At 51.8% G+C, this 16494-nt stretch overlaps 3 protein-coding genes across 3 annotated transcripts; 2 read left to right on the top strand and 1 right to left on the bottom strand.

Annotated features, from left to right (window-relative positions):
- Nucleotides 1–117: 117 nt before the first annotated feature.
- On the bottom strand, nucleotides 118–926 carry LOC100907022 (uncharacterized). The gene is made up of 3 exons (XM_003741268.1): nucleotides 783–926; nucleotides 418–699; nucleotides 118–325 (listed from the first exon to the last, which is right to left on the bottom strand). Exons 1-3 carry the CDS (start codon nucleotides 924–926, stop codon nucleotides 209–211), a joined length of 543 nt encoding a protein of 180 aa, XP_003741316.1. The 3' UTR covers nucleotides 118–208.
- A 10579-nt stretch (nucleotides 927–11505) lies between these two features.
- Nucleotides 11506–12861, top strand: LOC108863664 (uncharacterized). Its single transcript, XM_029110889.1, has 2 exons — nucleotides 11506–11658; nucleotides 12106–12861. The coding sequence occupies exons 1-2, from the start codon at nucleotides 11506–11508 to the stop codon at nucleotides 12859–12861; spliced, it is 909 nt and encodes a 302-aa protein (XP_028966722.1).
- Nucleotides 12862–15522: 2661 nt separating this feature from the next.
- On the top strand, nucleotides 15523–16487 carry LOC100906734 (uncharacterized; the record flags this gene model as incomplete). Its single annotated transcript, XM_018638702.1, has 3 exons — nucleotides 15523–15693; nucleotides 15824–15958; nucleotides 16185–16487. Coding segments are annotated over exons 1-3 (609 nt in total), but the record flags the coding sequence as incomplete, so codon positions are not given.
- Between the last annotated feature and the right edge of the window lie 7 nt (nucleotides 16488–16494).

Raw genomic sequence — 16494 nt, 5'->3', positions numbered from 1 at the left:
CGATCTCGAAATCCGTATGGATGGCTTGCGGACCATATCCGTCCAGAGATTCCACCACCAAATCCACCAGTTTGCGATAGCTCGAAGACTTTTTGTCAGGTAAAAGAGCGAAAACTGCTGGTACAACATTCCCATCTGACAATCTGACATGTATCGTGTAGAGCTGAGTGAACATAAGAGGTGAAACTTTGAACGTGCCGTCTACAAACTATTCCGGGCACTCCCGGAGCAGCATCAAATTAGCCGGCGTGGCGAAGACAATAATCCGACATGGGTCATCTGGTCCGGAGTCGTGGAGCAAGAAGAGTTCCCCTTTCAGAGTGAACTGGAAGGATATGAAGATTTCAATATATGGGACAAGATAGATGGAGCAGTAAATTTCATCGATGGAGTACGGCAACTCATTAGTCCGAATACCTTCTCTGCATGCGTGATTACTATATCCTTCAGCGTGCGAGCTACCGTTGTAGGATTCGGATTGACCTTCTTCCGCGTGTAAGACACTTGTTTTCGAAGCAGCCGCAAATTCGGCAATTGTCCTATCACAGCCTCTGAGGTCAGAAGCCCAACCACTTTGTCAACGATATTTGATGTCCTGCTGTCGTCCGAAGCACCCCTAGCCGCCTCATGGAGCTCGTTCAAATTCTTGCGAACAGCGTTGGCAACGATGTCAGGTGCATGGTCGTGGTCAGAACACAACTGTTGTGAGAAAATCTTCGATGAATTATCCATGGATCTCTGGCATGGAAATTTTCTACGGGGATCGAATTGAATCTACTGACCGTGACTACCCCATCCCGTATCTCTGCTCGACTCCGGCATCCCGTCTTCAAACACCGCCACTTCTGACGATCTTGCCTGAATTGAGACCCATCGTGTAGCAACAATGGTTTCCCCCGGCTTGACTCGAGGAATTGCACGGACATGATTAAGCTTGGACCTTTGGAAATACGGTGCGCGAAAGAGAATACGACACACGTCGATGGCCTCCCTCCGACGGCGCGTTCACCGTCGTCATCATAACAGTCTGCATGGAAGTCCGCGAGGAGCGCGCATTTCAAACAGCTCGGTGAACCTGGTATGTATTTCTTTTTGGGGACAGCTTCCGAAAGCTTGTAAATGCAAGACTTTTGAGTATAGAATAAATTGACGATAATCAGATGAACATCCTGGAGAATTATTGATAATCAGAGGTTGAAACGTGAGCCCCCCTGTGCGCTGAAATCGGCCGCGCTCAATTTGATCACGCTCGAATAGGTCGCGCTGAAATCGGCTGCGCTGATATCGGCCACGCTGAAATCGGCTGCGCTCATATCGGCTGCGCTGAAATCGCCCTTGCGCTGAAATCGGTCTCGCGCTCAAATCGGCCCTGCGCTCACATTGACTTGCGCTCAAATGTTTAGCCACCGGCGGCAGGTCCTCGCCCTCGTCGTCCTCGTCGGTCTCGGTACCAAAGACCAGTATCGATCTCTCGAGTCGGATCTCCGACCGGCAAACAGGGCAGCATTCCCCCGCCGTTCCCTCGGCGACCCATCGACACAGGCACGTCCAACACCATAAGTGACCACAAGTGGTCACGACGGCGTTTCGGGCCTCGTCCATGCATACTGTGCATCGCCACCTTGTGGACTCCGGCTGTGCCCTGGCTGGTTCCTCTCCGCCGATCTCATTCACCTGCGGCTCGATTTCCGCCTGAAGTTCCTGTCCCTGTGCGACCACCTCCTCCTGTTCCTCGCCGGCCTGCTCCTCCTGCTCTTCCGGGACTGCCTGATACGGTACCTCACGAATTGGCTGAACCTGGACCTGTATTGAAACGCTGGCTCTCCCTGAGATCATGATGGCCTGTAGCAACTCGATCGCTTCCTGCGACCTGTCGATCGGAGCTGGAGCTCTTGCCTGCCTGGGCCCTCGGTACAGGGCGCACATCCGGACGTAGTGGCCGATCTGATGACAGGCGGTGCACTCCGCGTCACGCGCCCTACAACGTGCCGAACCTGACGTGTGCCTGTTGTCCCCGCAGCTTGTACAACCTTCGCTCTGCATCCTGATCTTCACTGAATCGAGACGTTCGTTGAAGCTTTAATTTAACGACTTGAGACCTTACGGAATCCAAGCACCTCATCGGAATTTCGATCTCTCAGCTCAGCCATGAAAAATTCAGAATTACACCACAGGATTCCCACTCTCTGTGAGAGGGGAGGCAGAACCCTGAACCCATAATATTCATCAACAGAGACCGTGATTCCTGTCTCTCCAATAGAAATTCAATGGAAATTCTATCTTCGGCAGAGCACCTTTGTGGTGCTCAAGCGCCCTCCGGCGGGGGCCTGCCGCACTGCCCCCTGGCGCTGAGCACTGGAAATACGGCTGTGTACAGGCCTACTGCGCACCTAACCGGACTTGTCGCATACCGTTTGGACATGCGAAAAACGAATTCGGAATTGAGCAGCGGACGACGATTCAGTTTATTGAGGAAGTTTCATCGCTTCAATACTCTCAGAAGCTGACTGCTGAAAGTAAATTGTACCCGGAGCCTGACTGCTCCCTCATCCTGAAGACACTCGGACTTAGCAGCTAGGGGAGGTGTTGAGGTTTAGGTAGAAACTGGAAACTACTAGTCCTCGTTCCGTACTAGGACTATGACTCATACCAACCCACGGGGCCATATACCCGTGGCAGTAGTAAAATACGTGAGTCACCGGGGTTGCACCCCGAGGTTACGACTCTAGCATGATACCCTTGAGGTAGTACGAAATTGGGCTAGCACCCCACATGCTGGGTACACCCAATAGTATTCTAGGACGCTACTTATGATAGACCAGGGTAGCCTTATCCTATGTATATGTATGTACGGATCAGGACATGTAAGGAGGAGCTTAGACGCCTGCCTGGGTATAAAAGACCTAAGATTTCGAATAAAATTCACTGTGGTATCTCCCTCTCGTGAGATTGCATCTCTGTGTATTCCTGAACGGGCTGCTCTTCTACTCGTGACCAGAGCTACGAATCTGGACCTTCAACACCGGCTAAATGCGCGGGGCCGTGCGCGAAATTACTATGTGGGGAAGACTAATGACGCATAATGAATTATCGACACATCGATTCGGAGTCAAACTTTGACTGCCGACCGCGATATCGATATATCATGAAATAACATGATCATATGATGTATGGATATGTGAATGTGGCGCTGACTGACAAGATATATGTACAGTGTATTCCGGGAGACAGCATTGATCTACACCTCCTCATACACTTCGAAACGCTGACATCCCTTGACGCCTTCCCTCCTTTGCGGACTCGCGCGAAGTCGGGCTTGAGGACTCTCTCTCGGCTCAAGATGACGCACCTCTCTAACTTCTGAGACCAACATTGGATCTTCCCGTCGTAATCGCATACATATGGAAACAGGCTGATTTCCCTCGTCGCGGCGGAGCTTCCGGCAGTGGCTTTGTGGTGGACCGCCCGCCTTTGCTTCCGTAGCGTTCGATCCCGACCGACAACGACGTTAATAAATTAGTCTTTTCCTAGCCCGTGTGGCCAGAAGACGTGTCATCATTTAGCTAGATCGTAACCTGCTAAAGTGGTGACCCGGACGTGATCACAATGGACCAGGATATCTTTGCAGACACATTCGGAGACCTTCCGGAGGGAACGGGAAACGTCGGACCACGAATTTCCGCCGTGGCACTCAAGCTACCCCCCTTCTGGGCCAGGCAAGCCGCCATGTGGTTCACCACCATAGAGGCACAGTTCAGCATCCGCAAAATCTCCGAGGATCAAACGAAATTCGAGTCCGCGCTCACAGCTCTGGATTCCGACACCCAGGAAAGAGTTGCAGACTTTTTTGATGATCTCCCCGCCCCGGGAAGCCAGTATGCACAGTTCAAAGCAAGGGTACTAGACTCATTCAAGGTGGATCAACATCAGCGTTTGGCGAACCTCGTTGCTCTGACCATCGGTGATGACACGCCGACAAGACTCTTGGACGGAATGCTCGCTCTGTATCAACCTGACATCAACGCAGAAAGAAATCCTTTGTTCCGCTTCCATTTCCTTCAAAAACTTCCCTCTAATGTTCGAGAGCAACTGATGGCGCAGGACCACTTGGAACTTAGAGATTTGGCCAAGCTCGCCGATAAGATAGTCGCCCAACGGCACCTCCCAACTGCTTGCACAGTGCAAGAGGAAGACGAAATAGATGCTGTCCGACGGATGATTCCACCAAAAAAATTCCACCGAGGGCCATTTGCTCAAAAGGATCTTCGAGCATGCAGGTTCCACGTGAGATTCGGCGACAAGGCCAGAAATTGCCTTAAGCCTCGTTCGTGGAAAGGCGGAGTCGCCCCGAATCAGGGACCGAGTCTGCCGGCCGGCAGTGATCGCGCACGCGGCCGGCCCCCAACCGAGAGGCGATCTGTTTTTCGTACAATGCCCTCTCTCCGGACGGCGTTACTTGGTCGACACGGGAGCTCAGGTCAGCATCGTGCCTCCGTCGCCAGACGAACGAAGTTCCCTGAGTAGTCATCATCTCATCGCAGCCAATTACAGCAAGATTAACACTTACGGCATGAAGGACGTCACACTCAATCTCGCGGGCCGTTTCACCCACCGTTGGAAGTTCATTATCGCCGAAGTCAATCACCCAATCCTTGGTTCGGACTTCCCGAGGAATGCTGGGCTGCTGGTTGATCTCCGCGGTCGGAGACTGTTGGAGGATACTTAAACATTCGCGCCATACATTGTAATAACGGAACCACCGAACCGGCCCCTGGAGGGCGCCATCTTACAATAAAGAGCAATTTCCCTTGTGCAAGCCCGCGAGGCTGAAATCCGGAGTGTCCTTAATCTGCATGCCGAAACTAGTTCACTTCTAGCATTGCCACCCTGCCGACCGAATCCAACCATCAGGTTATGGGCCCAGGCAAAGCCGCGGTGGTGACTGAAGTGAAAGTCGTCCGCAGCTGATTTGACGGTGATCATTCTTCGACCAGCGCGCGGAGCAAGTTAAGCCTACTGACCGCGAGGCGAGTTGATCACATCGGAACCGGAAAAACGAGTCTTCGGGATGCCGAACGAAGAAATCAAGATGCTCTCGGCCAACGCGAGTGCGCCGTCATCATTCGAGAAGTTGAGCGGAGCGGACAACTACATGAATTGGCGTTTCGCGATGGAGGCGCATCTGTTCAACACGGAGCTCTGGGAATACGTCGACCGTTCAAAAATCGATGCTCGTCAAGAAAAAGAGCGCGTGGTTCGATCATCTCCGGTATCCAGAGCCAGTTGTTTTCTTCCATCCGTGATTTGAGTACCGGTAAAGAAGTCTGGGATCGGCTTGAAAAGTTGTTTCAGCCGCGTGGACTCTACCGTGAGGTGGCGCTTTTGGAGGAGCTCACCAGCATTCGATACTCTGACTGCCCGAGCATGGAAGAAAACTTGAACAGGAAGGTGACGGCTGCGCAACGTCTCCGAGCCATTGACAGCAATTTGAAGGACCGTCTCCTAGCCGGCTTGATTCTTATGAAACTACCTGAGGAGTTCACCCCCTTAATTCAGAGCATCTCTGGCTGCGACCAAGATATCTCCACAGAGTTCGTGAAGGAACGTCTTCTCGCCGAGGCAGCTCGTCAGAACCTCCAGAAGCAGGAAAACGCGCTGTCAAGCAATCAGTTCCGCACAAGCCATCGGCATCCGCCCCAGAGAGACAGTCGACCTAATGTGAGAACACCGCGGAAGAAGTTCCGCGGCAGGTGCAATCGGTGTGGAAGAATTGGTCATATGGCGAAACATTGCGATAACTCAGGAGCCCAAGGACGGATAGCTGAAGTTCTCCAACCGGACGAGCGTGTCGAGCGTGTACTGAAGTGCTCCCCCGCTAGCCCTACGGAATGGATCGTAGATTCCGGTGCCACTTCACACATGACGGGTCAAAGAACACTCTTCCTGTCACTGTCGGAGGAAGTTCTCGACCGATCCGTCGCCACCGCGAATGACGAGATGCTTAGATGCGAGGGGATCGGAGATGTCCAGATCACATGCGTCTTCGATGACGGAGAATGCCCAGTCAGACTCCGAGACGCACTGTACGTACCCGGACTCACGGTCAACCTGATCTCAGTGAAACAGTTGACAGCCAAGGGTTTCAGCGTGACTTTCGACAAATCCGGACGATGCGAGATGAGAAACTTCTCCGGTGAGCTGTGCGCGACCGCGACCTGCAGCGGAAATAGCCTGTACCGGCTGGATCGCTGCTCGAAACGAGTGTTGAGAACTGAGGCGAGGGACGCTTCGCTCTCGGTGACATCTACCAAAAACTACGAACTATGGCACAAGAGACTCGGTCACCTGCATCCGGACGCAATAAGAAGAATGTCAAATGGACTCGTTGACGGCATAAAGTGCGAAATACCCAGAGAAAGGCCCGTGTGTAAGGCGTGCAGCGAGGGAAAGCAACACAGAAAAAGTTTTCCAAATTCGTCAACAACCACCAGCAGTAGATTGGAGCTCGTTCACAGCGACGTATGCGGTCCGATGAGCATGCCAAGCGTTAGCGGCCATCGATACTTCCTAACTTTCATCGATGATTTCTCGCGCATGACGACCGTCTACTTCATGAAGTCCAAAACGGAAGTTCACGAGAGATTGGTCGAGTTCATACGTTTCGCGGAGAGGGCGACCGGATGCAAGCTGAAGACACTAAGAACCGACAACGGTACAGAATATGTGAACAGCAGGACATCGGAATTCCTACGAAAGAACGGAACTCGACACGAGACAACCGTCGCCTTCACACCGGAGCAGAACGGGAAGGCCGAGGTGGTCAACCGGATCCTCGTCGAGGAAGCCAGATCACTGCTTGCAGACGCCCATTTGGAGCAGAAGTATTGGGCTGAGGCACTCAACACGGCCTGCAAACTCAAAAATGTTAGCCCCGTGACATGTCTCAAGGATAAATGTCCCGAAGAAGCCTGGACTGGGAGAAAACCCAACCTCTCCTATCTTCGAATCTTCGGCTGCCTCGCATATGTCCACATCCCCAAAGAAAAAGAAAGAAATGGGACTTGAAGTCACGACCGCACATATTCGTCGGCTACAGCCAAGAATCGAAAGCCTATCGTCTGATCCCGTTGGAAGATAGGACAAGCATAATCAAGGCCAGAGACGTGGTCTTCGACGAGTCCGGAATGGCTCTCCGATCAAGCAGCAGATCGAGGTCTCCGAGTGAAGAAGACGACCCGGAGGAGTTCATGGTGTTGCGCCGTGAAATCGCCATTCCAGAAAACACTCCCGAGCAGGACAACGACGATCCAGAGACCGAATATGAGGACGCAGAAGGCCCCCCGAGCAACAACGACAAGAAAAGCGGCGAGGGAGTCCCCGCACAGCGTGAGGATTTACCTCAAACAAGTCCACAGCTGAGAATATCGAGCCGGCTCGCCAAGCCTCCCGCATGGAAAGAGGACTACGCTTGCGCTTGCGGAGAGATGACCGATGGGACGACTCGAGACATCTTGGAGGATCCCGAGGCCCCTGGTTCAGTCCGAGAGGCCCTTTCAGGTCCGCACTCAGACGAATGGAAGCGTGCGATGGATCGAGAGATGAAATCTCATCGAGACAACCGAACGTGGGAGATCATTGAGAGACCTCCCGACGAGAGGATCATCACGTTCAAATGGGTTTTCAAGGTGAAACGCGACGAAAAGAACAGAATCGAGATATTCAAGGCACGTTTGGTGGCGCGCGGTTGGAGCCAGGTCCAGGGAGTGGACTTTGACGAAAACTTCTCACCTGTCGTGAGGATCGTTTCTCTCAGAGCCTTATTCGCAAGTGCAGCGCGGAACGGCTGGATGGTCCACCAGCTCGACGTTGAGACAGCGTATCTCCATGGAATCCTGAAGGAACGCGTGCTGATGCAGGCCCCGGAGGCATACGGTCAACAGGGCAAAGTGTGCCTTCTGAGAAGATCCCTCTACGGACTCAGGCAGGCCGGAAGGCGTTGGTTCGAGAGACTTTGTGAGGCCCTGTCTAGTTCGGGACTGGAGGTCACTGCGGCCGATCCGTGCCTGTATCACCTGCGCAGGGACGGCGGGATCCTTTTCCTGTCCGTATACGTTGATGACCTTCTGATTTTCACGAACAGCTCGGCATTGTTCGAAGAGGTACGTTCAGAACTCGGAAGGGTGTTCCCGCTGAAGTATCTTGGGCTCGCGAAATATTGCCTGGGAATCCACGTCACCCAGCAGCCAGACAGAAAAACGATACTGCTGAGCCAGAGGGAGTACATCAACAGGATGCTGAAGCGGTTCAATCTCACCGAGGCGAAACCTGTTTCAACACCGATGGAAGTTGGTCTCAAGTTGGTTAAGAGATCCGACCCGGTCGAGAATCAGGGAGACGACGGCGCGTGCGTCGAGCCGAACCGTGAGGCAGTGGGGTGTTTTATCCATCTGTCTCAGATCACTCGTCCGGACATTTGTTTCGCGGTCGGAGTCGTCAGCAAGTTCAGCGCGAACCCATCGAAAGAACACTGGTCAGCCGTTAAGAGAATCTTTCGTTACCTCAAGGGCAGCAAAGATCTTCATCTGAAGTTCACCGGCCACGATGACAAACCCATGGAAGCGTTCAGCGACGCCGATTGGGGCGGGTGTCACGACTGTCGGAAATCGACGACGGGATACTGTTTCCTGCTCGCCGGTGCCTGCATCTCTTGGAACAGTCGCAAACAGCCTACCGTCGCATTGTCATCAAGCGAGGCCGAGTATATGAGCATTGGAGCCGCCGGTCAGGAAATAAAGTGGTTGCTCAATTTTCAAGAGCTGCTGCCGAACGAGATCAAGAGGCCAGACACATTGTGGAACGACAACGAGGGCGCAATCCTACTGAGTGCCAATGGCGTACATCATAAGAGAATGAAGCACGTCGACCTCAGACATCATTTTATCCGCGACATGGTCCCGGAAGGTCAACTGAAAATCGAATATATGCCAACCAACGAAATGATAGCCGACATTTTCACGAAGAGCTTGTGCTCCCAGAAGTTCTGCTATTTTAGATCAGCCCTCGGGCTCCATCCAATTAGTTCATAGTTCATTGTTATGGGTAGAGTCGAGAAGGGGCACAAATCGAAGAATAGTTTGTAACGATCTCAATGTCGGAATATTTCAGCTAGGGAGGGTGTTGGAGGATACTTAAACATTCGCGCCATACACTGTAATAACGAAACCATCGAACCGGCCCCTGGAGGGCGCCATCCTACAATAAAGAGCAATTCCCCTTGTGCAAGCCCGCGAGGCTGAAATCCGGAGTGTCCTAAATCTGCATGCCGAAACTAGTTCACCTCTAGCATTGCCACCCTGCCGACCGAATCCAACCATCAGAGACTGATCGACAGCTTTTCACTTGTTCAGATTCCCTTGAAGGTAGCACGCTCTCGCAACGACATCAGCATTCTCACAAAGCCAAGCACCGAGTACGAAGCACTTCTCTTGAAGCTCCCAACGGTGCTCACACAAAGCTTCGACACAGAGGTCAAGCACTAGGTGAAGCATCATGTGGTAACCACCGGTCCGCCAAGACACTCGAGGGCGCGCCGTTTGGCTCCCGACGTCCTGCGGGCAGTCAAGGAAGAGTTCCGGAATCTCGAAAGACTTGGGATTATCAGGAAGTCGTGCAGTCCTTGGTCGAGTCCACTCCACATAGTTCCGAAGGCTGATGGCTCTAGAAGGCCTTGCGGTGATTTTCGTCAAGTCAACGATACGACGGTTCCTGACAGATACCCATTACTCACATCCATGATTTCGCTGCAAATCTCCATGGTTGCACGATTTCCTCAAAGATCGATTTGGTGAAGGGCTATCACCAAATCCCCATGGCTCCCGAGGACATTCCGAAGACGGCCATCCAGGCGCGTTTCCAGAATTTTTTTTTGGGGGGGGGGGCAAATTTTTTTCCGAGGACTATCTTTAGCTGGCTGGAGAGAATCGATCCCGTGTACTGCGCTCACAATTCATGCGATTGCTGTCGCATGCTGACTGTTTCGAGAAGAAACTGGTAAGTTCTCCCTGACCTTTCATCATGAGAGCTCTTCGAATCTGACTGACGATTCCTCAGTCGCGTTCGCCGTAGAAATCCGCCCTCGATCGACCTAGTGTCATAATGGGGTCACGCTAGAAACTCGAACCGCCGTGAATGTCCCCAAAAGTCATGGTCTTATTTCGGAGAGAAAGAGTTCAGCCGTCCACCGAATCGTCAACGCGCTCAAGTTCGAAAGATAAGGCGCTGACGTTTTTCGATGAATGAAAACCTAGAAATTTTATTTTCGAAGTCCGACTTAGATAGTATGAAGCCGGAAATTTTGGGGGGGGGCCATGGCCCCCTCGGCCCCCACCCCTGGATACGCCTCTGCGGTCATCATCACACCTTTCGGCCTCTGGGAATACACGAGGATGCCCTTCGGGCTACGGAACAGTGCGCAGACTTTTCGAGGACTCATCGACTCCGTCCTCAGCGGCCTTCCGTTCATATTCGTCTATCTCGACGATGTCCTTGTGGCGTCGAAAAGCAAAAAGCAACATCTTGAGCATCTGGAGATTCTCCTAGAGCGACTCCGAGATAATGGAATCGTCGTTAACGCGGAGAAATGTCGCTTCGGCCTGGCGGCACTCGACTTCCTCTGGCATTGAGTCACACGTGACGGAATCAGTCCATTACTCGAGAAGGTTGAAAGCATTCGCGCTTTTCCTCAGCCCAAGACGATGCTTGATCTCCAACGATTCATCGCAATGGTCAACTACTATCATCGGTTCCTTCCGCAAGCGGCCAAGGTGATGTTTCCCTTGTACGAAGCCTTAGACGGGAATCAGAAAGCAAAGAACAAAGCTGTCCAATGGGACGAGGGGAGCCTCGCTGCATTTCATGCAACTAGAGAACTCCTGGCACGAGCGACTCTCCTGGCACACCCCGCGGAGGACGCACATCTCGCAGTCGTTACGGACGCTTCGGACATTGCAGTGGGATTGGCCCTTCCACGACAAGAGCAGCATGGACAGTAGGAACCTCGCCGATAGCGGTCGAAAGAAACAAGCTCTACAAAAGCGGCAGAAGCTTGCTTCGATCATAAGGACCGTGTTGTTCTGCGGTAGGCAAGGCCTAGCTCTCCGAGGCCATCCAGAAGACTCAGATGTGATGGAGGAATCGACTCAAAATGATGGTGATTTTCGAGCGCTCCTCCGATTTCGCATCGAAGCCGGCGACACTTGCCTACAAGAACATCTTCTCAATGCCTCGGGGAAGACTCGTTACATCAGCGTGCGAATCCAGAACGAAATAATCGACGGGATTGGGAAAATTTTTCGAAAAAAAATCTCAGCCGCGGTTAAAGAGTCTGGCTTCCTCTCGATTCTTGCGGATGAAACGAGGGATAGTAGCAGAATCGATCAGCTAACGCTCTGCTTACGCTACGTAGTCTGGCGAAACGGTCGAAGAGTTGTTGTGGAAAAATTTCCAATGTATTGTGAAGTTTTCGACAAAACTGGTGCTGGTCTGGCTGCGAAAATCCCCGAGAATCTCTCCGCGGAAGGCATCGATGTCTCGAAGATGCGAGGACAAGGATACGACGGATGCAGCGCAATGTCGGGTCGATTCAAAGGCGTCCAAACTGTGATTAAAGCGAGAGTCCCAGAAGCACTGTATGTTCATTGTTCTAGTCACAGACTAAATCTCGCCGTTGTACATGCTTCTGAATGCAGTCTGATAAAAAACACGGTCGGAACAATCGGGAACGTATGTGCATTCATATCCAATTCTACTTCTCGGATCAAAATACTCGAAGAGCAAGTCGTTCTTCACTCCGATACCACCACCGCTCGTCGACTGAAACCCTTGTGTTCGACTCGTTGGGTCGAAAGCCATCAGGCGTTCATCAGATTCAAAGATATGTATGTTCGTCCTTATTGTGAGGGCTTTGGAGGAAATTTCGACGAAGGCAAACGATACTGGCCGCGCCAACGAGCTCCTATCAGCGCTTTGTAAGTGCGAATTCGTGACCGCTCTTGTGGTAATTGAAAGTTTCTCTGCCGTTCTCCTCCCCTATCCGTCGCTCTATAGTCCCCCGAGCTCGATTTACTGAGCGCTATCGAAACCGTAGACGTCCTGGCAGCCGTCTTGCAACAGCGCAGAGATGACGCGGAGACGAGATTCGCTGAATTGTTCGAGGAAATCGAAAGAATATGCTCTGATATCGGCGTCGAAATCGAACTCCCGAGACGGTGTGGAACACAGGGACACAGGGAGAACCATCCATCGCGAGCTACAGAAGAGTACTATAGGGTCAGTCTGTACATTGTAAACCTGGATCAGCTGATACAAGAATTCAATTCTATTTTCGCAGACTGCAGAGCAGAAGCCTTAAAGATTCAATTTCTCGTGCCGAAATATGTGGAGAAAGGCCAGTTCTGCGACTTGAGTCAAGCGCTAGATTTCTACAAAGATGACCTGAGTTGCAGCATGAGTGTTATTAGTGCGGAGTACGAGCTTTGGAAATATTTATGGTCGAAAGTTCCAGCCGAAGAAAGGCCCGGGAACGCTTTGAAAGCTTTGAATCAATGCTCATCGATTGACTATCCAAAAATCTCGATTTTACTCCAAAACGCCACCCTCCCAGTGACGACGTCGACAGCTGAGCGCACTTCCAGCGTACTCAAATTGCTGAAAACAGATCTTCGGAGTACGATGAAAGGAGAGAGATTGAATGGCTTGACGGCGTTGAAAATTCATCGCTTACTGTTGAAGAGATTTTGGACTACATGGCGGCTGATCCGAGAAAGCTTGAAATGGTTTTGTGAAGTAGTTTCGGGGAAGTAAATTAATACTCGAATAGTTCGAAGGTTGTGCTATTTGTGATGGATTAAAATCTGAAGTTCCTGCACTCCCCTCACTTATGGTCATGATTGTAAGTACGGTGTTTCGTGCTTTATCTCGAGAATCACCATCTCCGGACAAAATCGAGAAATTGTTCTTTTTGATGCGACTCAAGAAATCGGCTGCCCCCCCCCCCAAAAAAAATCGTATGGACGCGCCTGACTGAACGGCAAGGAGGACCACGTGACGGTTGACCGTCTGAAGCGAGCAATTCTGGACGAAGATCCGCCAGGCAGGTCGATTCCCCCAGAGCCAAATCCTCCAGCAACGCCAGTAGACACTCCGAGACGTTCTGGTCGACGCACTCGACAACCGGCGCGCTTTCGTGATTTCACCAACCAGGTCATGTTCAGGGCAACACTGGGGGGAGGTCTGTGGTGGACCGCCCGCCTTTGCTTCTGTAGCAATCTAATCCCGACCGACAACGACGATAATAAATTAGTCCCTTCCTAGCCCGTATGGCAAGAAGACGTATCATCATTTAGCTAGATCGTAACCTGCTAAAGCTTCGATTCCGGCCCGGCTGGCTGGATCTTCTTCGGTCGGTGGATCCCTCGGATTGACCCCGCTGCTGCGGCCGCTGGTACTGCTGCTGCCGCTGCTGCTGGTGCCTTGCGCCGCTGCGGGGGCACTCGCGTTCACAATGATGCCCTTGTCTTGAGGCCATCCGATGCGAAGAAACACCCCTCCTGCAATCATTATAGCCATTCTTGATGAGTATTGGGCACTTCTTAACTCAATAGCTGGAAATTGAGGCGCTCAAAATGGATCATCACTCGGACTTCTAATCACCTTGTCGGGATTAGCAGAATTGGAAGCTGAGAATCCTCAGACTCGGTAGCGTCACGTCGGTGTGACTCATCCTCGTGGGTCATACAATCGGGGTTCTGTTAGGAATCCGTGAGGATCCTGAGCATAGGCTCACTGGGAAAGGTACTCAGTCGGCAGGAATCCACTGTTTGCAGTTTAGAGTTTGTTTCGGCACAATGTTATGATGATCTCCGAGGGTCGAGGGCTGGCAGGGAAGCTACTCAGGAATGAGAACGCAAGGGATGCGTGCGACAGAAGAATCTGTGTTTGATGTTTATTTGAATGCTGCTTATATACCGTCTGGATTCCATAGGCCAGTATAGTGAAAAAAGAGGAGTCTTCCAGAAAAAGGTGACCACCTTTTTTCTGTGACAATCGATCGGAGTTTTTGGCTCGTATACTGAAGTGTCATAAACACTTACTTCTGAAAACTTTTAAGACAGTAATGGAAACGCCTTTGTTCACAGAAGGAAGGCAATTTCCTAACAGGTTCTCAATCCCGGTTCCGACATAAGCTAAATGATAGTCCGCTAGTACGAAAGGGGGACTTAAGATTGCTAGAGTGAGTCACCCATTGGGTGGCTCCCAAGATATTGTACGGAGACTCATCCAGCCTATGTATGTAGGTGAGCATGGTGAAGGGGGTGGAGCTCGCCCCACCCTAAGTCTTATATAAAGAGGATACAATCCGACTAAATTTTAATGTGGTGTCTCCCCTGTTGTGAGACTGTACTCCTGCCTGTTCACTTCGCTCGTTGAGCTAGAGTGTTTCCTCACTATCCGAACTTCCCCTCAAACCAGCCTGTTTCAACTTTCAACACACCCGATACGATTCCAAAGAGCTGCAGTGCGACCAGGGTCAACCACCACCAGCCTTCTACGATCTTCCACCAGGTTTATTTGGTATCCTCGGCCGGGCGTTCTGGTTCGACAGCTTGCTCCGAGTCGGCTCCGATCGGAATGTCCTCCATCGAGATGACCACGCTCTCTGAATCCGACGGAACTTCTGCGTTCGCGCTGTCGGCCGGCGACTGAATCTCCGGCTCTTTCGACTCAGGGCTGGAGCGGACGGAGACTGNGACCCCCTCTCCTCGAGAAGAGCGACTGCTCTCCGGTACGCCTGTCTCATGGCCCACCCTCCGATCTAGGCCACATACCCCAGTGCCGTGACCGCCAACTTGAGCGCACCGAAGATTCAAGCGATTGTGCATTTCGGCGCGAAGTTGATCCGAGCGCGAAGGAGCCTGCAGCGCAGCGTCGATTTGAGCACAACGTACGGTTGAGCGCATGCCATTTTCGGCGCATGCTTCCCGGAGCGCAACGAAAATTTGAGCGCAGTGTCGATGTGAGCGCAGCGTCGATCTGAGTGCAGCGTTAATTCGAGCGCAGCGTACGGTAAAAGCACAAGGCCTTGTAAAATTGAGTTTTGAGACTGACTGGGTTTTTAAATCCAGTCAGTATGGCCCCCAGAATATGGCCTAATTCTGGGGGCCTTCTTGCCAATCTCACATTCATCAATGAGCATACAGTACTAGGTTTTCATCGATGAGAATTTCCTCGATGGAATTCCCGTGGCGTCGCAAACGCGAGAACTTCACGCTCATTATTCGCAGCACTATATGGCGAACATTCTATAACGAGCTGTCCTGAGCGGAGATGCGCGCATCATAGAAACGTGCACCAAACGACGTCTCGCTGAAATTATCATTCTGCGCGATGTCAACCAAGTGAGCCAGGCTGAGTTCATTCGCGGCAATCGATGCATCTTTTCTCCCGAACCGGTGGAAGCTTAACATGAGCTGCGAAATGCCTCTGAAGTTCGTGACCTCAACCAGAGGTAGGCCAATGCTTTGTGTGGGAGGTTTTGTCTTCCGCAAAGACCGAAGCACGCTTGATAAGACAACGTGGCGTTGCGAGGAGGAAACTTGTCGAGCTCGCATCAGCACCGCGGACGGCACTCATAGTGTGAGTCATAACGGAATCGAGGATCCGCGAAATTTTTATGAAGCATCCAGAACTATTTTGAGCATGAGCCCCCGTGTGACTTAGAGTGGTAGCGACTTTTCGGTCCTTCAAGCCAAGACTTTCCCTCCAGGATCCACCTGAACACATGCACGCCCCGGATTCAGTCGGAATCGATGTCCGCGAGAGATTAGATTGCCTACGTAAATCTGCGGTTCAGAAGACCTACGCGAAGTCGACCGCGTTGGTTGCCGCAGCTGTCAGCGAGGTCAGCTCACGCTCGACGCTGGGCAGTTTGCCGAGACCAGACCTACTCCGAAGACAGGTCTTGCGCGCGAGAAAACGAGAATATTCCTCGATGCATCCGACGAACCCCTTACGAAGAGAAGACTTGGTGATTCCAGATTTTTTGAAGGTATGCGTTTGTATGCCCGAAGATTGCCTTCGTCGAAGTCCTTGACACCTTTCTTCCGTCTATGCTCTCCATGTTACAGATGACCACCAAAGGCGACCCCTTTTTACTGTACGACTCTGGGGAAGGGGACTGCGAAAGGATGATAATCTTCGCCACCCCCGATAATCTCGAGCTACTGAAGACATGCGGCGAGTGGTTCTTAGACGGAACCTTCAAAGTTTGCCCCCTGATTTTTCATCAGATGTACAGCGTCCTCGTGAAGATTTCCGGCTCTCACAAAACTGTTCCCGTCGTGGATTCCTTGATGCCGGGGAAAACATCGAGAACTTACAGACGATTTCTGACAATCCTGACCAGCTTCCTCGATGACTTTCGGCCAGAGGTACTTC

Source organism: Galendromus occidentalis, unplaced genomic scaffold (assembly GCF_000255335.2).
Source record: "Galendromus occidentalis unplaced genomic scaffold, Mocc_1.1 scf7180000077138, whole genome shotgun sequence".
Taxonomy (NCBI): Eukaryota; Metazoa; Arthropoda; class Arachnida; order Mesostigmata; family Phytoseiidae; genus Galendromus; species Galendromus occidentalis.
Note: the sequence above shows the minus strand (reverse complement) of the source record. Positions and strands in the feature narration are given on the sequence as shown.